The 20,116-nt window shown below is 43.4% G+C and overlaps 1 protein-coding gene, 1 long non-coding RNA gene and 4 other non-coding genes across 9 annotated transcripts; 5 read left to right on the top strand and 1 right to left on the bottom strand.

Moving 5' to 3' along the window:
• Positions 1 to 1,339: 1,339 nt before the first annotated feature.
• LOC148092366 (uncharacterized) lies at positions 1,340 to 17,305 on the top strand. 3 transcript variants are annotated; one of them, XR_015715014.1, is made up of 5 exons: positions 1,340 to 1,379; positions 2,412 to 2,506; positions 2,804 to 2,880; positions 3,213 to 3,262; positions 17,179 to 17,305. It is a non-coding gene; the product is annotated as an uncharacterized LOC148092366 (long non-coding RNA). The 3 variants fall into 3 exon arrangements; XR_015715015.1 differs by lacking the exon at positions 17,179 to 17,305 and adding an exon at positions 5,018 to 5,396; XR_015715013.1 differs by lacking the exon at positions 17,179 to 17,305 and adding an exon at positions 3,659 to 3,907.
• LOC148092370 (small nucleolar RNA SNORA16B/SNORA16A family) lies at positions 1,761 to 1,895 on the top strand. Its single transcript, XR_015715081.1, has one exon. It is a non-coding gene; the product is annotated as a small nucleolar RNA SNORA16B/SNORA16A family (small nucleolar RNA).
• On the top strand, positions 2,556 to 2,686 carry LOC148092369 (small nucleolar RNA SNORA44). Its single transcript, XR_015715097.1, has one exon. It is a non-coding gene; the product is annotated as a small nucleolar RNA SNORA44 (small nucleolar RNA).
• Positions 2,908 to 3,040, top strand: LOC148092368 (small nucleolar RNA SNORA61). The gene has a single exon (XR_015715101.1). It is a non-coding gene; the product is annotated as a small nucleolar RNA SNORA61 (small nucleolar RNA).
• LOC148092367 (small nucleolar RNA SNORD99) lies at positions 3,504 to 3,577 on the top strand. Its single transcript, XR_015715150.1, has one exon. It is a non-coding gene; the product is annotated as a small nucleolar RNA SNORD99 (small nucleolar RNA).
• On the bottom strand, positions 4,912 to 16,864 carry TRNAU1AP (tRNA selenocysteine 1 associated protein 1). Of its 2 annotated transcripts, XM_016216968.2 has the most exons (9): positions 16,767 to 16,864; positions 16,136 to 16,233; positions 13,200 to 13,299; positions 12,527 to 12,579; positions 10,958 to 11,089; positions 9,861 to 9,980; positions 6,401 to 6,563; positions 6,149 to 6,182; positions 4,912 to 5,181 (listed from the first exon to the last, which is right to left on the bottom strand). In XM_016216968.2, exons 1-9 carry the CDS (start codon positions 16,791 to 16,793, stop codon positions 5,045 to 5,047), a joined length of 864 nt encoding a protein of 287 aa, XP_016072454.1. In that variant the 5' UTR covers positions 16,794 to 16,864; the 3' UTR covers positions 4,912 to 5,044. The 2 variants fall into 2 exon arrangements, with proteins under 2 accessions (XP_016072454.1, XP_016072448.1); XM_016216962.1 differs by lacking the exon at positions 4,912 to 5,181 and having other exon boundaries at positions 5,979 to 6,182.
• Positions 17,306 to 20,116: the final 2,811 nt, after the last annotated feature.

Genomic DNA, 20,116 nt, shown 5'->3' with positions numbered 1-20,116 from the left:
GAAGGAGTCCAGCGTCATTCCAAGGACTTACAGAGGAAGGGAAGAGGTTTGGAGGAGGAAAGGCTGTGTTCTCAGAAGTCTATTTATTAGACATCCAAGTGTAGATGTCAAAGCAGCAGCAGGATATAAGATCTGGAGCTCAGGAGAAAAGTGGGGCTGGAGAAACACATTTGGAAGACATCAAAAAGTTTCTTACCCTCTTAGTCTGTCACCTTCTCCATAAAATGGGAAAAATAGAAGTACCTACTTTTTAAAGTGCATGTACGGATAAAAATTAATGAATAGATTAAGCCCAGAATAGGTGCTTAATTCTTGACAACTATTTGTTTGTATATTGACGCTTGTTCATTCTAAGGACAAAATATGCAAATGACACCGTGATTATGGGTGTGCTCTCTGGAGGGGAATCTCGGATTCCAGTCCTTACTGCACTTGCTTGCTGTGTGATACAGTACTGTTTCCTTATCTACAAAAAAGGCATAGTTATAATACCTGTACATAGGGTTATCATGAAAAGTCGCCGAGATAATTGAGTAGAGTTTACTTAGAAAGGCTCAGAAAAGTTACGTATCTATTACCGGAAGAAACAAATAATGCATCATCACAGGAGAGGTCAATCACCTCCTCCTAAGACGCCCGCCCAAGACTCCGGTACAAGGTCTCAGAGCCCCGCCCCGAAACCCACTCGGTCACTGCTCCTCCTCAAGCCCACGGCGGACCTGGCCGCGCCCTTCCTTTTCCCGGTTTGAAAATCTTCCCAGACTGAACTCGAGGGCACGGCGAGTTTGAATCATGTGCGGCTCAGTGCCCTGCGCGGGACGTTTAGTGAGTGTTGAGCTAAGTAAGGTTAAGGAGCCTCTACTGTCCCTGAATAAACGATTTGGTTTCTCCACTTCCCGTGGAAAAGTCCCCGCCCTGCACGCGCATTGGACAGGGAGCCGAACGCCCCGCCCCGCCCCGAGCCGGAAGGCGAATGGACTATGGCTCCCAGCGGTCTGCGCGGTGAGCTGCTCCAATCGTTAGGCGTGACCGCGACAGGCGGGGCCTATATATACTCCAGCCCGGCATCCCGTTGTCCTTTCTCTCGACCGTCGCGTTACTGGTGACTTTTGTGGGGAGCTCGCTTGCTGCCATCCACGCCCATCCTCCGCCAGCCCCCGTCCCACCCCAGCCCCTGGCCCCGCCGCCAGCCGCCCCGCACTCACCTGGGCTACCTCGCGAAGCTGCAGGATGCTGAGTGCGGCATGGAGGAGCCGGGCCTCCCCGCCGGCTGGGCCGAGGGCACGTGGGCCGCATGCGCAGCGAGAGGGGCCGGAGCCCGTGAGGGCCGCGCCCTTCTCCCGCCTCGGCCCGCGCAGCTCTGCGCTCAGGTGTGACGGGTAAGTAGCGCGGGCAAGCGGCCGGTGCACGGCAATCCTGGGCCTGAAGTGGCTTAATTTGGGGGCAGCCGCGTGGTGGTGTCAGCCGGGCCTTGAATCGAATCTGAATATGCCTTTGACGGTGACACCTACCTTCTGGCTGACCTTGGGCAAGTGACTTCACCTTAATTATCTGGCTGCACAACACGTTAGGGAGGTCACCTAGTAGATATAAGGACAAGGTTTTCTGGAGGATGGGTTTTAGAGTCATTCAGGTACTAATTGGTAGTGAGGATGTCTGTGCTTCAGAATGATGAATTTCAGTAGGCAAGAATTATGCACGGGATTCAGGTGAGTCTTAGGGCTGAGCAGCGGTTGGGACTGTCTTGTGACACAGTGCCCTGTGGCCCTTATCGAAGCTGCAGCTGCTTCCACATAGCTGCTGCGGTCAAAAAGGAGCCCAGAGTGACAGTTTTCCTTGACGGTCGCCGTTCTGTTTGCTGTAACTGATCTGCAACATTTCGGGAAAAGACAGTTCCGATTTTGCCTCCTGTTTCTCAGATATAGGCAGAACTTTATTAAAGTTGACATGTTTCCAGAGACCAGCAGAAATGTTGATTAGGCAGCCATTTCAACCAGTGTGCTGCAAGAATTTTTAAAACATGCAATACCTGACTAGTCAGGGGCACTGACCTCTTTTCCCTTAGATTGTCAAAGAAATGACAATGCCAGCACAATAGCTGTCTGGTGTGAATGAATCAAAATTATACCTGTTTTTTGTGTGTCAATCAGCAAAATATATTTTTTTGGTGTGCCACAGAATTTTGATAATTAGTTTTAACAGAATAAGGCTTTTGAGAATTACCTTGTTGAGGCCAAGATAGTATGGAGGAGCAGGAGGGAATGGTTTAGACATCTCTATGGGCAAGCAGCACAGATCCTGGTGATGCTTTAGGTCGTTACCCACAAAAGTTTAAGGCATCAGTATCAGTTAAACCTTCATAATTCTGAAGATCAAGTAAGATCATTCAGGACAATTGTTTCTCATCTTAGCGGTGCCAGATGAAGATTGCAGGATGGCTCAAATTGCTTTCTGGTGAGGACTCTGGAGTCATGACAGTGATGGAAGACAACCACCTTGGGACCTGGTAGGTTTCTTGTGGAGACTTAGTTTGGGAGCTACCTGGTGGGTCAGTACAGCATGTTCCCAAGGGCTGTGGCTGGTTGTAGCCATGGGATCTCCAACTGCATGCAAGAGCAACCTGGAGAGACTTTGACAGCTCAGGTCAGCATAATACCTGCAGCTGCCACTCGCCTTTCCTATATCTCACAACCTGGGCTTTGGGAGCCTTTCACCTGAGCCCAGGTGTTTCCATCAGCTTCCACACAGATCCATGTATTGGATCAACTTTTTGGTTTAGAGCTTTCACACTTTCTTTCTGCAGGTTGCCTCTACATTTCCTGGCAGTGTCTGACATAGCTGAGAACACCAGCTTGTTGCTGTCCTGTGCTTTAGAACAAGGTAAAGTTAGATGTCGAAGACAACCTGACCCTCCGGTTCCCTTTCCCATCGGATCTGAACACTGGTCTTGGTGGTCGTAAAAGGAGGAAAAGTAATGCTGAAGCTGGCCTCACAGTGCTTGTAGTCTGTTCTATGGCATGTGGGCTAGTTTCAAACAAGGTTGAATTCGCTTTTAACTTGTTTCCTCTTGCCCTGTAAAATGAGATAAAGGGAGGATGTATGTGAATCTCTGGGCAGTTGGTGTAGTGGTTGCTGACCAAACTAATATTTCTGTATTTGGAAGGGATTTATCAATGGCTTTCTTGCCTCTTGATAGTGTCCTCCTTTTTTAGGTCTGTTACCAGTAACCTGTCTTCATCTGATTAAGGATCTACAGAGTTGGGTAAGTTGAATAACTGCCTGACATCATTTACATGTGGCCTGCCTTGTGTGCTATATTTGTTAGCTGCTCATGGCCAGGGAACAAAAATAAACGTTTACAGTATGATTTGGTCTGTTCAGTTTGCCTGCACTTTGGGGTAACCTCAAACCACAGAATCTTACCCCTCCCCAGGGAGCATAGGAGATGGATTGGGTAGAAGCACAAGTAGTGCCGTCTAGCTTGGGATTTTTTTCTTAGGGTGACTGGTCTGGGATGAAACCTAATCTGAGTGGACATCTATGGATGATAAATGCGGATATGGGACTGAGACCAGCTAGCTCTTAGGCAAGTGACTGGGTGGCACTGATTAATTGGCATAACATTAACACATTGGCTTGGTTTATACTTCCTTTACAGGAGAGCTCTATGGGAAGAGACAGGATTGTGAAGGAGAGTGTCCAACTGTTCTTTGAGTTAGATTCAAGCCAGAACAGAGACTAACAATAAATCCCCTCAGACTTCGCCCCCGTGCTCCAAGGCCTGCTGGTTCTTCACACAGGCCTTTGCCCACCCCTTATATGTGGGGCTGGTCCCCCATCCATCCTGCCCTGCAGCATGAGTTGTCTTGTGTGCTAAGTTCCCTTAATAAACTCTTGACATAATGAAGTTGTCTGCTTCTTTCTTCAGGCTCAACCCCAGGAAATTTTCCCAATGGGTCATTTTAGGTGGAAACAGTGACCTTGGCCAAACTGGAAATGTCTTTTTTTTAATGTCCCTCACATTGTTTTTCCCATATCTAAATACTTAAGACCCATAATCTCAATCTCTTAAAAACATTAAGTTTGACCTCTCGGGACAACGTATCAGTTCCATAACTATAATTAGACGTATTTCTCCTTTGCTGAGCCTAAGTGGATCTTCGAAGGCTTTTTGTGGTATAGGCACTTTAACTCAAGTTGTATCTCCCCTGCCACCCCCCCAGATTCCTCTGGCACAAAACTAAAATCTGGAGCAGATTTCTAGCATAGACCCAGACTTTTCAGGAAGAAGGTCCTAGGTATTGGAGATGACAACATAAGTTGGAAAATGGGCTTTCCTAATTTGTTCAGATATTAGAAGTGATGTGTAAGTCTGTAGTGCATCTTGGCTGACTCCCATCATTTCCTATTATACTCTGGACTGGTTTTTACTAGTGGCCAGACCTGAAGCAAATGTTGGAGGGAAGGGAGTGCTTGGCCCATCATTTGACACAGCAGGTAATCCATATGTTCTGATCCCAGAGAACCTTAAGGACTTAGGTCCCTGGCTATACTGATGCATATGGTTAATAATTCCAGCCTTGGCCCATGTGGCTCAGTTGGTTGAGTATCATCCCATGTACCAAAAAGTGACTGGTTCAGTTCCTGGTCAGGGCACATGCCCAGGTTTCGGGTTTGGTCCTGGTTGGGGTGGGTATGGGAGGCAACCAATTGATGTTTCTTCTTTCCCTCTCAAATTTTTAAAAAATTTTAAAATTCCAAACTGTCCTCATCTCCAGGAGTATGGGTAAATACTGGGTAAGTGATTATTGTTCAAAGACAGACTGGAACCTTGTTGAGCCCCCTTCAGTAGGTCCCCTGGTTTTCAAACTCAAATGGCTCTATCAAATAAAGGCAGCAGTGTTGCAGTAATACTCATAATCTCAGGAAACTTGATTATTAAAATCGTACAAAACATTTCCAAAAAGGTAAAAGTTCTTGAAGTGTTTTTAAAGGAGTCTCTTATTCCCTCACTTAGTCCATCCGGCTTGTCCCTTTGTCCTGGCTACATCACAGCAGGGATCTCTGAAGACACTGTGTCCAGGGGCTGCCAGTGACAATCCATCAGTGCATCATACAGCTCCTCACTCTGCTCCATGAACTCCTTGTTGGCCTCAGTCACATCCAGCTGTGGCATGGGGTCTGGAACAGAACCAAGGATGCATTTAGGGAGCACCAAGGGGAGAAGCATTCAGCAGCCATAAGACCACAAGAGCCTCAGCGGCTGAGCATTGACTTAGGACCCTGAAGATGGTGGTTCGATTCCCGGTCAGGGCACATGCCCAGGTTGTGGGCTGGATGGCATACAGGAGGCAGCCGATCAATGATGACTCTCTTACCATTGATGTTTCTCTCCCTCTCCCTTCCTCTCTGAAATCAATAAAGATATATTTAAAAACAAAAAACACAAGATATTTGGTTCAGTTCCCTGCTCCCAGGACTTCTGTTTCCTAGGCCAAGTTCCCTATCTGTTAAAATTTCCTCTGGATAATGTGTAGTTAGTACTCAATGGTGGCTATTCCATGTTTATTAAAAGCTACACCTATTGCCCGAGCCACTTTGGCTCAGTGGTTAGAGCGTCAGCCTGCAGACTGAAGGGCCCCGGGTTTGACTCCAGCCAAGGGCATGTACCTCAGTTGCAGGCTCAATCCTCAGTCCTGGTTGGGGCACATGCAGGAGGCAACCAGTCGATGTGTCTGTCACATCGACGTCTCCCTCCTTCCTTCCCACTCTGAAAATCAATGGGAAAAATATCCTTGGGTGAGGATTAAAATAAATAGGTTTTTATTGATTTTAGAGAGAGAGGGAAAGAAGAGAAAGAAACATCAATCAGATGCCTCCTGTACCAGGCACTCTGAATCAGGGACAGAACCTGCAACCTAGGCATGTGCCCTGACGGAGAACTGAACCAGCAACTTTTTGGTACAGGAGGACGCTCAACCAACTGAGCCACATCAGCCAGGGCCAACACACATCCTTCTTACTGTAATTATGTATGCACTGGCTCTCTCATTAGAATGTAAATTAGCTGAAGGCACAGTGTCAGCCACAAATCTATCACTGCATAAGTGCTGACAGGGAATGAGTGAGTGATGGAATCCTTTCTTACCTTCCAATGCATCATCTCCGACTTCTTCATATGTCTGTCGGGAGATCAGAGAGGTGGGTGAGAAGGATGGTAAAGTCCTGGCCCATGACAAGAATGGCTTATTTTTAACAAGAGAAACGAGGTTGCTCCATCTTCCCCCATTTTTTTTTTCTGAAGCCCAAGCTCCTGTCCTTATCAATCCCATCCTGGAGAATGAAACATCTCTAAAGGATGACATAACCCAAGAGAGCAAACTTGCCAAATCACAGTTACCTGCATGGTGCTCTGGGTATAGCCATATTGGGGATAACTGTAGCTGTAGCTGCCTGTGTTCTGGTCATAGCCCCACTGGGCATAGTAGTTCTGGTACTGCTGATAATACTGGTTGTAGCTGTAACTGTACATCTGACTGTATTCCACAGGCTTCACACGACTCCTTCAATGGAGAAAGAACCAAAAATAAACAAATGTACTGCTAGTAATACTGGTTGTAGTGTAACTGTATATCTGACTATATTCCATGGGCTTCACATGACTCCTTCAATGAAGAACCAAAAATAAACAAATGTGAGCAAACATTTCCATAACATTTATTAACAGCAGAGACTGTTCTAAGTGCTTTACACAGATTAACTTCATTTAACCCCCACAACAATCCCTTGCAATAAGTAAACATTATTTCTATTTTACAGACGAGGAAACTGGTACAGAGAGGTTACATAATTTGTCCAAGGTCACACAGTTAACAAGTGATTCAACCCAGGCAGTTTGGCTCCAGAGCCCGTGCTTTAAAGATAGGAGCTTTCAGCCCAGCTGGTGTGGCTCAGTGGTTGGGTGTCAACCCATGCACCAGGAGGTCACAGGTTCAATTCCCAGTCAGGGGCACACGCCCAGGTTTCAGGTTCAATCCCCAGCAAGGGGCACGCAGGAGGCAGCCAACCAATGATATTTCTCTCATGATGTTTCTCTCCCCCTTCCTCTAAAATCAATAAAAACATATTTTTTTAAAAAAATAGGAGCTCTGAATGGTTAGGCTTGTCTCTCTTACCAAACTTTGTCAGTATAGACTTTCCGTCTCAAGATCTTGGGGGCCTGCTTTTTTACCAGCCACAAAAGGCTCAGGTAAACATGGCCTAAAGAATCTGGATTTAGGATGACCCAAGAAGCATTTCAAACTACAAAATACCTAATCACCTCTTCCCCAAAGAAAATTAAGAAAAGTGTCCCAGTAGTATAATCGTCATTACTAGTCACAGCTACCAAGAGCTGCGCCAATTACTTTTCACATATGGTCTCCTGTTTTTAAGTCCTGCATAACCCTACGATAGAGCAATTATGTATTCCCATTATACAGACGAGACTACCGAGTATCTGAAAGGTTAAATGATTTACCCAAGACAACAGCCATGACTGGAGCCAAATGTAAATCCAAGGCTCATGCTAACACCACACCATTACATACAGCACCTGGCCTGACAGACTCAAGACATGTTGCCAGTCTCCTATATCCTTCATTTACCAATCAGGGCTGAGGCCCAGGATCAGCAGAAAACTTTCTTATCCTGATTGTACAGCTGCCCTGGCTGCTAACCAAAGACAATGTCAAGCCTGCAAAGGACCCATTGCTCTCAAAAATGTAAAAAAGCATGTGTGAGTAGGCTTTTGAAACAGTCCCAGCTGACAGGAATGAAAGAACATAACTCAAGACATGACAGTGCTCTTCCAGAGTCATTGTACTCAGATGGGCCAGAGTCTATCATAAGTGCACACCAAACAAGTGCAGGAGGCAGAGGCTGGTTTACAAGGAGAATTATAACAGTCATAATGTGGGACGCAATATGTTGTCATGACTGCTGCATTCTATTTCTGGAGTGAAACCAAAGAGGAAACCAAGTCATAAGCAGGAGCTGAACTACCACAGAAATCCCTATCACAGGAACCACAAAATGCTCAGTCTGAATGAGCTCTTCCCAAGTTTCTTGTGAGTTCAACATCTGCTTGGTGAGCAGGACTCAGCCAGAGAAGTTTGACAGATTCCACCGAATCTGACCACCTAACAGGGTGGCTCGATGATGTCAAACAGCATGGAATCCCTCTCCCTGCCCAGCGCCAAAAACTGACAATATTTTGCCTCTGTGACTCCCCTTCCATGGATATTTCCAAGGATGTCCACCAGCCTCCTGCCATGTTCAGGTAATTGGAGGTACAGTCTCCATGGCCGGGGTCTGTACATTCCTGTTCTGTTTCTCCACACTCAGCTCTTACAGTCTAGCTTTCAAAGGGACCTCTTATCACCCTCAGTTCCTAGTGCTTACAGACATCCCCCTAGAAGGAGGCACCAAATACTGACCTTATTCAAGGAAGAACTAGATGTAACAGAGTATAACCTCTGTGCAGAAGGGACTTTGTCAGATACACAATCAAAAGAATGACCTGCGGCTATTAAAAATATTATAATGATGATGATTGTGCAACTATTTGGAGAAGTGTGTATACTGAGTAAACTAGGGGGAACAGAGAATTGTTACCGTAAAATGAACAAAGAAATCGACAGTGTTGTAAACTGACTCATACGTGATGTGTATATGTATATGAATATATCATGGCTAGCTATGGAGAAGCCTGGAAACAAACTCAGAAATTATAATTAGTCATTTTAGGGTAATGAGGAAATTTCTTTCTTTTAAATAGTTTCTTTAACGTTTTTATATACATAAGAGAGTTTAGGGGGAAAAAACACTTTGGGGAGGAAATCACTCAATCTCATCTTCTCTGTATTAAAAATAGTTAAACCATAAAGAACCTCCAAATCTTTTGCCACTTTAAAAAACATGGCCATTTGGAAGTTCCATCCTAAGAATGCAGCCAAATTTGTACTTTTGAGAGTTTCAGTCTTGACGTTACTGACTTTTGGCAGAAGGCAGTGAGCAGATAAGTGTTTGTTGTGGGGACTGTCCTGTGCATCATTGGATATTTAGCAGCATGTCTGGCATCTACTCATGAGATGCCAGTAGTACCACCCCCCTCCCCCTGAGTTGTAACAACCAAAATTGTCTACAGTTGCCAATGGCCCCTGGAGGACAAAAATTTTCCCTAGCTGAGTACTGCTGCTTTAGCCAAAGGATGGAAGATTCTACCATCCTTTGGTAGAATGCAGAGAGAAGCTGTCTTACATTTGAGAGAGAAAACTGCTTGGAGTTTTCTGCCTAGCATGACAGGTACAATAGTGATGTATACACTATTCTATAGTGTTTGGATAATTAATTCTTAGCCATTTCCATAGCATGGGACAGTCACAGGTTTTGTAGGTTTCATTGATATAAATAAGGCTAAAATTGGTTGTAATTTTTTTCCTTCTGCTCAACTCTTATTAATTCTCTGGATAAATGTTGTTCTAACAATGGCACTACTGGGCAAAGAGCAAGGGCATCATGTATGTGTTGCCAAACTGCTTTTCTAGCACCACTCTCAGCCACGTCTGAATGTATCTGTCTTCTCCATTCATAGCTCTCGCCCCAACCATAAGCTTCTGGAGGGTTATGCTTATTCATCTCCAACAGCCAGCGAATAGCCTGGCACGTATCAAGCATTCCTTACTTGTGAGCTGAACTGAATCTCCCTGTAGCCTCCCATCTAGCATGTGGATGCTCTGATTGTCAACAAACAGGTGAGGAATGACCAGGTGGGGATCAGTGCAGAGGCCCTCTACCTTCCCTGCCAGCACAGGACTCACGCTTTAGGGATTGCCACACTCAGCCGCACTGGTTTAGACCCCAGGCCTACTGCTCCCTGGCACTCTGTCAGGGCTCGCTTCTGTTCCAGTTCATCTGTAAATTTCACAAAACCATAGCCCCTGCAGGAAAGAAAAACAAACCACACACAATATATAGATCACAAATGGGATGAAGGTAAAGTCTAAGAATGGAAAAGGGACTGAAAGGGATAGAGAGAATCCATCCAACTATGTGGCAGGGATGAGAGCCCCATCAGGGAGGCGTGCTGCAGAGCAATGCGAGATTCCAGCACTGGAGGATCCTGAGATCTGTAGGAATCCCCACTTTCAGTTCTCCATTCTCTCTATGCCTCCACTAACGGGGTTCCTGCCCAAACAGTAGCTTCCCTCCCAATCTACTAGGAAGTATTATCATCATTATGATAACAGCAGTAGTAACAGTTTTAAAAGTTCCTTCAGCGAGTATTTACTGAGTCTGCCTCTAGGCACTGGGACTCAGTAGTCATAAGCAGACAAGATTCTTGATCTCCTGAACTCATATTCTACTGGGGGAATAAATGAATGACAGCTAATATTTAATGAGCACTTCTTATTTCCCAGAGACTGTGCTGAGCATTTTTCCAGGGTTATCTCATTGAATGGTCCAACAACTTGATATTTGATACAGTATCCGCATTTTACTGAAGAGGGAACTAGAGTTCAGAGAGGTTACTAATTTGCCCAAAGACATAGTAGAAGCAGGATTCAGACTCCCAAAGAAAGAGCTTTTTTTGAGGCTTTTCCACTTTTGAAGTAACAATAATAAATAAAATAGCAAACACCTATAAACCATTTCCTATTGCCTTATTACATCATTTAATCCTTACATCACCCCTGTGAGCAGATTCTATGAATCAGTCCTGTTTCACAGATGAGGAAAGAGGGTCAGAAGTTCAGTACCTTGTCTCCTACATTCTGTTCCTGGACAGTATTGGGGCCAGGATTCAACCCACTTGTGCACTTAACTACCATGCTACATGGCCTGTCTTTAATACTTCAATCTATGAGAAAAATGCTGAAACTAACAGGGTAGGCATCGATAACAGGTAAGGCCTTACTTAGACACGCCTGTCGGGTCCAAAACCACCTTGCCTCCCCGGCAGGAGGGGTAGACTTTGACGAAGAATTCATACAGCATGCCATCATCCACATCTGGGGTCAGGTCCCCCACAAAGAGGGAGTACTCAGGGCTGAGAGGAGAGAGTAAGATTCAGAGACAAAGACCTTTGTTCTGACGAGCTCTTTTGGCCCATTCTAAATAAATCTTTTCTGGTCCTTCTTAGGGAATGATGCATCTGGTGGGTCCTTAACCAGGTCCTAATCTGTTTAATTTGGCAGTCCTGGCAAAAGAGGTATGGAAGCAGTCCCTGCCCCACCCAAGTCCTTCATCACTGCACACAGCCTGTATGGCCTCAAGGATTACATGAGTGCTGATGGGGGTTGAGGTCAGAGGTACTCAAAAGATAAAACTAGATGTTTTGTGGTCATTGCATATTTTTAATTTAAATGGAGAGAGAGAGAGAGAGAGAGAGAGAGAGAGAGAGAGAGAGAATATGAATGAGAACTGGACATTATCTACTAAAGACCTAAAACCTAGCTAAAATGCAATCTCCCAAATTTTAATAGGGCTCATCAAACTTTTTCCGTAAAGGGCCAGGGCACCTATGGTCTTTGTCGCTTTTTATATGTCTATTTTCATAATCCTATAAAAATGTAAAAACCATTTTTAGTCTGCAGGTGATACAAAGCAGGCCATAGTTTGCCAACCCATTCTAAAACAATTCTTTTAAAAAAACCTAAAAAACAGAAAAACACCCACAAACTCATTATTTTTTTCTTATATCAAGTATGATATCTATTCCTTGTGTAAAACCAGAATACACAAATGGACAAAGAAAAATAAAATTATCAACTGCTCAACCACTTAAAGGTAATCAATGAACACTAATATATATACTCTTTTTCCCCTTTGGCTTCTTCTTTTGAATTGATAAAAGTTGGATATAATTCATTTGTTTTGTTTCTAGCATTTTTTCACTTTTAACACAGCCAACATCTTGACATGTCACTATTCTGCTATAACGTGACTTATTAATGGACACATCACACTTCTGTTAATGAACATATTGTAATTTAAACCACTTCCCTATTATTAGATTATTTGGTTTCCCGCCAATTTTGCCCACTATATATATTTTAATGAACACCTTTGAGGCTAATTTTACCCACATCATGAATAAATTCTGAGAAGCAGAATTATGGGGTCAGTGGGTACAAATCTTTCTAAAGCCTTTGATACATTGTTTTAAAGTTTTCAAACAGCAACCTGAAATGCCAAATCAAATTATATTGCTACAGAAAGTTAATTATTATGGAATAAAAACTCAACGGGGTAGAAGGCTAGAAAGAGACCAAATATAGAGTAAACATGGGCTTCAACATGAAGCATACCAGGAAGGACCACCAGTGGGCAACGAGAAGGTATCATCATTCAGGAGGGAGGCAAAGTGGAGCCAAACTCAACTCCCTGTCCTCCTCTTTCATAGTGACCTGCACAGCGACACACCCTGTTTCTCTCTAGACATTTCCTGGGGCTTGAAGCTACCCCAGGGCTACTCTGTACTTACCTGTTATCTGGTTGTTTCCCATAAGTGGCATAGTTCAGTTTAAAACGTTTTGCCTGGAAATTTAAAAACAAACAAACTAAAACAGAGAAAGGTGTCATAAGAGGCAAACAATATTTGAAAAAAACTGAAATAAATTACCTTGGCCAAAACATCTCCCCCTCTCTAAGCCTCAGCTTTTTCTCCTGTATAAAATGAGGGGGTTGCACGGATGACCGCTAAGGGCACTGCCAGCTCCATGGTTCTATGAGCCCCCGTGTGCCAGCTTGGTGCAGCTGTAAGCTAAGTAACTGTGGGAAGAGCAGAATGTAACTCTCTTGAAATGTGTCCTCACTACTGCCAGCCTGTTCTATTTTCTCAGTCAGGCAAGAGGTCTAGTTTCAAGTCTTTCATTAAGGGAGGCAGAGGTGCAGAGTGGAAAGGGCATGGATTTCAGTCAACCAATCTTCAGTTTGCATCCTGGCTTTGCCACTTACTACCTGTTTTGCTTTGAGCAAGTCATTTCACTTCCCTGAGCTTCAGTTTCCCAGGCTGTCAAAGATAACAATGCCTATTCTTCAGGGTTCTTATAGAATTAAATAAAATAATATAAATATACAGTAGGGATTCAATAAATGATAGCTATTGATTGATTACAATAAAAACGGCAACATCATCATTATCTAAGCGTCCTTACAGGTGTGGCTCCTGGAAGGGGTTTCCCATTAATTTTATGCAAACACTTCTCGGCTGTAGCCAAATCTGCAAATTCTACAAAACAGTAGCCAGCTGGGATCCTGGAAAGAAAGAAAAGAGAAAAAGAATGGTTAAAGATACAGTTCCCAGATGAGAGACTCAGTCTTGGCCTGAAGGGAGGGAAAAATGTTTTTCTAATCAGAGCCCAGACTGTTTTGGTTCCCTGCCAAATTCCAGTTCAGAACTAACTTACAAATATAAAGACTGTCAATGTGGGCCAGTCCCAGACTTAGTAAACACTGATGTACTGTTTTACCTATGAAGTGTTTTTGCCAAAAATGTTTAATACAATCCAATCAAACCTTTAGTTTACAGGAAATACTAGGGACAGAACAAGTAAACCACCACCACAAAGGAAACAAATCCAGAATATAGGACTGGAATCCAGAATGAAGGACCTTATATAGGACAATTAATTTTACCTCTTTAAAAAGTCAATGTTTATAAGAAAGAGGAGGGTTTTTCTACATTAAAAACAGACTAAAGAACTAAATGCAATGCAGGATCTGATCTCTAATTGGATCCTAATTCATTCAAAACAAACCAAAAAATCTATAAAAGATAGTGTGGGTACAATTATAAAAATTTAAATGCAGGTTGGTCATTATATGGTATATCACTATTCATTTTGTTACTGTGATATGAGCACTGTGGTTATGTAAAAGAATGTCCAGCATTTGGCAATGTATGCTTAAATATTTACAAGTGAAGTGTCACAATGCCTGTAATTTACTTTCAAATGGTTCAGCAAAAAGAAATCATCTATCTATCTCTATCTTTCTAAGGATAGATTTAGGTAAATAAGGAAAATATGGCAACATGTCAACAATTGTTGAAATTAGGTGGTGGCTGCATGATTGTTCCCTGTACTATTCTTTGTAGTTCTGTTTGAAATTTTTCATATTAAAACGTGTGTTTTTAAAATCACATCTGCAGAGCAGGCTGATTGAGTTGGAGAACATGGTTCTTATCCTCAAGAAACTTACAATCTAGTTAGATAGACAAAGTAAACCCATGGACCTCACACCTATCGGGGGATACCCGTAAGATTCCTGGTGTTCTAATTTTGATACTATTACTAAGTAGGAGGATGTGCTATATCCTGATATCCCTTCCTACTAAGAGATACTGAAAACTGTTAACTTCCTTAACATCCATCTTAAAGCTATTACCAGTGAAAGAATCCAAACTTTTCTGGAAATACTATTTTAGACCCTCAGTTCAAATAACCTTATGGACACAAAACCAAGAGCAGTACCTGAGCCCAGGGATCACAGAACAGACTCTATGAGCTCCATAAATGTTTGCTGATGTTAAGAAAAATGGTGGGCTAAATCTGTCTCATGTGTGCTGGAATCCTGAGGCTCACAGATGTAAAGACTACCACCTGTAAAATCTGACCATTACCAAGCACTTGCTATGGGCCAGGCACTGTGCCAGCCACTTCACATGTACCATCTCACCTAATCCTCACATAACTCTGAGGCAAATAAAAGCATTACACCTCCTTAGATGAGAAAGCTGAGACTTAACAGGATTATACAATATGCCTTAAAGCACACAGCTGGTACATGCCAAAGGTTGGATTTGAATTCAGGATAATGTGACTACATCCTTTACCCAACACTTTATATTATGAAAAATTCTAAACATAAAAACTGAAATAACCGTACAGCAATATGCACCAACTACAATGAATATTTTATTATACTGCTTTATCCAACTACCCATCCTTCTACCCATTTATCATCCTTATTGTCTTGACATTTCAGAGTGAGCTGTAGATATTGGTATACTCCCCTCAATCACTTTAACATGAATATTGTCAGCTAGAGTTCAATTACTGTTTACAGTTTTCTCTTTTGGTTTACATGCAATGAAACGCGCAAATCTTCTAGATGCTGACTTACTTCCACCACAGACTAATTTTGTATATTCTAGAATTTTAAATAAGTGCAATCATACAGTAAGGCTTCTTTCATGAAGCATAATGTTTTGAGATTCATTCATGTTGTTACTATGTAAGTAGTTTGTTCCTTTTGTCCTTTACCCTAGGATATATTTTTATTGACTTTTAGAGACAGAGGAAGGGGGAGAGCGAGAGAAACATGGATTGGTTGCCTCCCATATGCCCCTGACCGGGGATCGAACCCACAACGTCTTGGTGTACCCGGAGACACTTTAACCAAGCCACCCTTCCTCTCTCGTTCCCCCATTAGAATGGAGTAAACTCCATGAGAGGAGGGACTGACTATGTCTGGCTTATTTCATGGGAATCTGTACATAGTAGTGTCTCTCTATAAATTTTTTAATGAATGGCATAAAAGTTAAGGGGGCACTCATGGCTTTGGGGACAGAATTGAATTTAAGTCCTGGCTTGTCATCTAATAGCTATGCAACTTGAAGACAGTTACTAAGCTTCTCTAAAAACAGCACTTCGTTCAGAAGTTTTTGTGATTTTAAAAACTGATTTTAAAGTACTTATTACCTAACAGATCATAATCTGTATATAGTTACTGAGCATATACCATATGCCAGATACTATTCTAAATGCTGAATGTGAGTTAATTCATTTAATCCTCACCATAACTCTATGAAGTAGGTGTTATAATCATCTCCATTTTTATAGTCAAAGTGAAGGGGATGGAGAGGTTAAATAACTTACCAAAGGTCACAAAACAGACATAGCTTTTCAAACACTGGCAGGCTCCAGAATGCTGTATCTCCTCTCAATAAGCCCTCAATGTTAGCTTTTATAACATTATAATAACTACTATTAGGGGTGAGAAGCCCTGACTGTGCGATGTTTACAGTCACCCGAATGACACTTGCAGCGCAATTAAGGGAGAACTGAGAAGATGGAAGGAGAGAACCTACCCAGTGAGGCGGTTTCGGATAATTTTGACGCTCATCACGGTCTCCCCCATGGTGGCAAAGGCTCTGGAGATGAAGTTCTCATCCATGTAGGGCTCCAACTGCGGAAATACAAGGGCAGAGCGACTCAGGCCAGCTGGCGGGCTCCGCATTCCCGGCTCCAGGGCCCCTTCCCCACAGCCCAGGGTTAGCTACACGCTGCGGGCGAGGGAGAGGGTGTGTGGGCAGGTTTCATCTGCAGAGTGTCTGAACCCCAACTCCGCGTTTCCAGTCCCTTGCGTCCCTTCCCTTTAACTTTACTCCCTTTAGGGAGCCTCCCCCTTGGATTTAGGAACCCCAACCTTCCAGTCTTAAAGCCAAACAGCCCTTCAAAATCCTTGGGGTTCCTCCCATTCTCAGTCCCCAAAGAACCTCCCTTTCCCTTCCATGAACCCAGGCCAGGCCCCAGGACCCCTCCCCTCAGACTCAGCCCCTACCCCTGGATGCTGGGACCCGCTTCTGTGTCACCCAAAAGAACTCCCCTTCCCATTTACTTCCATCTTTGTGGGATCCGAGGGCCTCTCCCTTTCACACCCTTCCTCCCTGCGGACACTAAGATTCCTCCTTGTCGGACCCGACGGCCGCCCTCACTCACGTCGCCCATCCACAGGCTGGCCGCCATGCCCCCAGCCGGGCCAGGACCGGGGGCTGGGCCGCGCTGGCGCCAATCCTCAGGGCCGGGACCGCCACGGAGCATGCGCCCACGACGCCTTCTGCGCACGCTCCGAAACTCGACTCCCGGGGCAGCGCGGCCGGTGCTGCTCCGGAATTTCCCGGAGACAGCCGAGCGGAGCTTCCGGATCCCTGGCGCGAATTTGGATCCGAGTCGGCGGCACGGTGGCGGGTGGACTTTACCCATCGCAGGGCGGTGGGTTGTCGGGGTAACTGGCTTTCTCGGGTTCCTTTCTGACTTCATGTACTTAAACATACGTACATACAACATTACAAAAGTAATACATGCTCACTGTTAAGAATTTGCAAATACAAACTTTTTGTTTTTTTTTAAGGTGAAAGGTCCCGTTTGGGAGCCTGGACGATCCAGTTCCACTAACTTTGTGACCTAATTGTGTGGACAAGCCTCTGGTCTGCCCCAGCCATCCAGTTCGCAAGACGTGAGATTTTTTTGAAGCTGGAATGGGATTCTTCCATCATTCCCGTGTATAGCCCGTGGGGGTGGGGGAGGGTAAAGGGAGTGTAAATTTGGGCAACCCTGTCATCTCAACCAGTCAGTCCCCAACTCTTGTCACTCTACTTTCTTGAGTCCCACATTCACTACCCTAATTCAAACCGCCAGGAACTTGAACCTGTCCCAGGACAGTGACCTGCCCAAGGAAAGCCCTTGATAAACACGATTTCGATGACTAGATAATCCTGGCAGTTTAGCAGTGCCCCAGGTCGTCGCTTCGCTTTGGTGCCCCTTTCTCAGAATGGGACGCTTCTGTTGGTGGCAAGGGTTTCCTCTTAACAGTGAAGCTCATACCAAATGTTTCACGATCCCTTTCTGGGGCTCCTACTGAGGCCCTTCCTTACCAGTTTATATACCCTAAGCTTGGGGTGTTGGGCCCCTATGTCAAGCACTTACTGATCTGAAAACAAGACCTAACCCCGAGTCGCCAAATTTCCAGCTTTATCCTACTCACTGCAATAGCTTTGGCTATAGATTCAAAAAAATGGGACACCAATCCCAGTCCCTTTCTAATTATTGCGGTAAGTCGTTGAACCTCTCTGAGACTAATGTGGATAATAGCAGTGCTTACCTCATAGGGTGTTGTGAAGCCTTCAAATGATCATTTACGGTGATATATTTAGTACTGTTTGCCAACCTGGGCTCTTTTCTTACTGTTTCTTAAATATGGAAAAAACTGTAAATATTCTTAGAATATAAGCTTCACAAGACAGGGATCTTTGTACATTTGTTTCTAATCAAATTCTTAAAATGTTTGGGACAGGTATGCACTGAAAAAAAAATTTGCTGAATTTATTACATAAACAGCAGACCCTTACCCCATCTATCCTTACCTTCTACTCTCACTCTATGGGGACAATGATTTCCAAATCTTTTCCCTAGGAGCTACCTGCGTATTTCTAAATAACAGTTAATTTATAGTTTCAGTTATTTTAAGCAACTGCCCCTCCTACATACACACTTCTCAATCTCCTGATGTAACTTTTGTCAAAGCAATATTGGACATTTACATTACTTCAACTTTGTCAATATTATCTATAGCTGAGCCACATGGGGTATTATGACATTTGTTTTGGGGTAACCAATCCAAGTTGGAGAATGGGGGAAGATAAAACTAAGCACTTGAAAAACAAGGCAATTAATTATTAACGCCAGGAAATAAAATTTTAAAAAGTACAAGAGTTATAATAGCAAAGAATTACAGATCACTTACTATGTGCCGGGCACTGTCCTAATATATGTAAGGCTCTAACAGAGAGATTTGTAACTCTTACATGCCCCACAAGGAAAAGGAATTGAGGTTCTGGGCTCAGGTAGAGGCTGATTTAGATTCCAGCCTAGCCTGTACACTTAACTGACTTCAAGCAAGTCACTTGAAGTCTCAGGGACTGTTTCCTGAGGAACAGCAATGACTACTTTGAAGGGCTGATGTAAGGATTAAATTATTGTTGCCTATAAAGTGCTCAGCACAATGCCTGGTCCATTTTAAGTCCCAATCCATAAGAGCTATGATTAAAAACAGGGCACTTTCAACCTGCTATATTGTCAAAAGGGAAAACCCCCAGTAAATCTAATACAATTGTACTTTGGTGGGGGTGATGGGGGGCGGGCAGGGGGAGGAAGTAGCAGACATGCAAGTACTTCTTTACAGAGAAAATATAATCAAGAGTGTGATTCTTTTTTCCTTTTAGGAAGTCAATTTCTAGTCCGTATAGTGCCTGCACCAAAACTGAAAGTTCAAAAGGGGGGGAAAAAATCACAGAATACATTTCAAGTTATTTTACATCATATTCATTTTTCCAAGAGTCACTGACATCCAAGAACCCTCCTGGCACTAATAAAACTTTCCTGTTATACATATCAACAATGTCCACTGAAACTTTCTGCAATTATAGGAATGTTCTATGCATTTCTACATTTGCATAGCCCAATACCACAAGCACTAACCACATGTAATTACTGAGGATTTGAAATGTGGCTAGTGCAACAGAGGAAGTTCATTTTAAATTTTTACAAATTTTAATTAATTTAAATGTAAATGGCCACATATAGCTAGTGACCACCATATTGGACAGGTCAGCTCTATGATTTGCTCAAATGCCTGTGAAAATCTACATTAATATGCATAAGTTGTCTTAAGAGTTACTGTGCAGTTAATCATGTTTAATGAATTATATCAGCTGTTGAAAGTGGTACAACAGCAAGCTTAGTATTTCTAGAGATGTACTGTCTTGGTTTGGGATTAGGATGCTGAAAGAACCATTCCATGTCTCTCATATTATGCAGGATTTTTTTTTTTTTAAATACAGTGATTCCTGAAATAAATACCTAAGCAAAAATCAACTCTCTTTTGATTTGTATGGAACAGTCACATCAACAGCTGACAGGCACACATCAGGACATTTTGACATCACCTTAAGTCGTAGTCTTGACCAAGTTCACAGGTGTGGGCTTACCTTGCCCTTCCCAACACAGCAATGTTCCCTTAAAAAAGCAGGGAATGTGTAGAAAACAAGTGGCCTGTTTTATAAAACTCTAAATTTATTCAAAATGTTAAAAGATTTCACTCTCTTCTAAAATACTTTATATTTAAAAAAAAATCAAACTGCTTGCTATTTTCTCAGACACTGTACAAGCTTCTGCTTCCCTTTCTGGGGACCAGCCTCTGCCCATACAACCCTCTTCCTTGCCCTCCCCTTCACTCTCGATATTGCTACATTTGTTTATAAAACCCTCCTTCCCCTCTCCCCCAACATCCT

This window comes from Miniopterus natalensis, chromosome 9, assembly GCF_054644295.1.
Source record: "Miniopterus natalensis isolate mMinNat1 chromosome 9, mMinNat1.hap1, whole genome shotgun sequence".
NCBI lineage: Eukaryota > Metazoa > Chordata > Mammalia > Chiroptera > Miniopteridae > Miniopterus > Miniopterus natalensis.
Note: the sequence above shows the minus strand (reverse complement) of the source record. Positions and strands in the feature narration are given on the sequence as shown.

Coding starts and splice junctions, on each gene's coding strand:
- TRNAU1AP (XM_016216962.1), bottom strand. CDS start 16,793: ATGGCGGCCAGCCTGTGGATGGGCGAC. Junction 16,234..16,766: donor CCAGCCTGTGGATGGGCGAC/GTGAGTGAGGGC, acceptor GTATTTCCGCAG/TTGGAGCCCTACATGGATGA. Junction 6,564..9,860: donor AGTGTGGCAATCCCTAAAGC/GTGAGTCCTGTG, acceptor TCTCCATTGAAG/GAGTCGTGTGAAGCCTGTGG.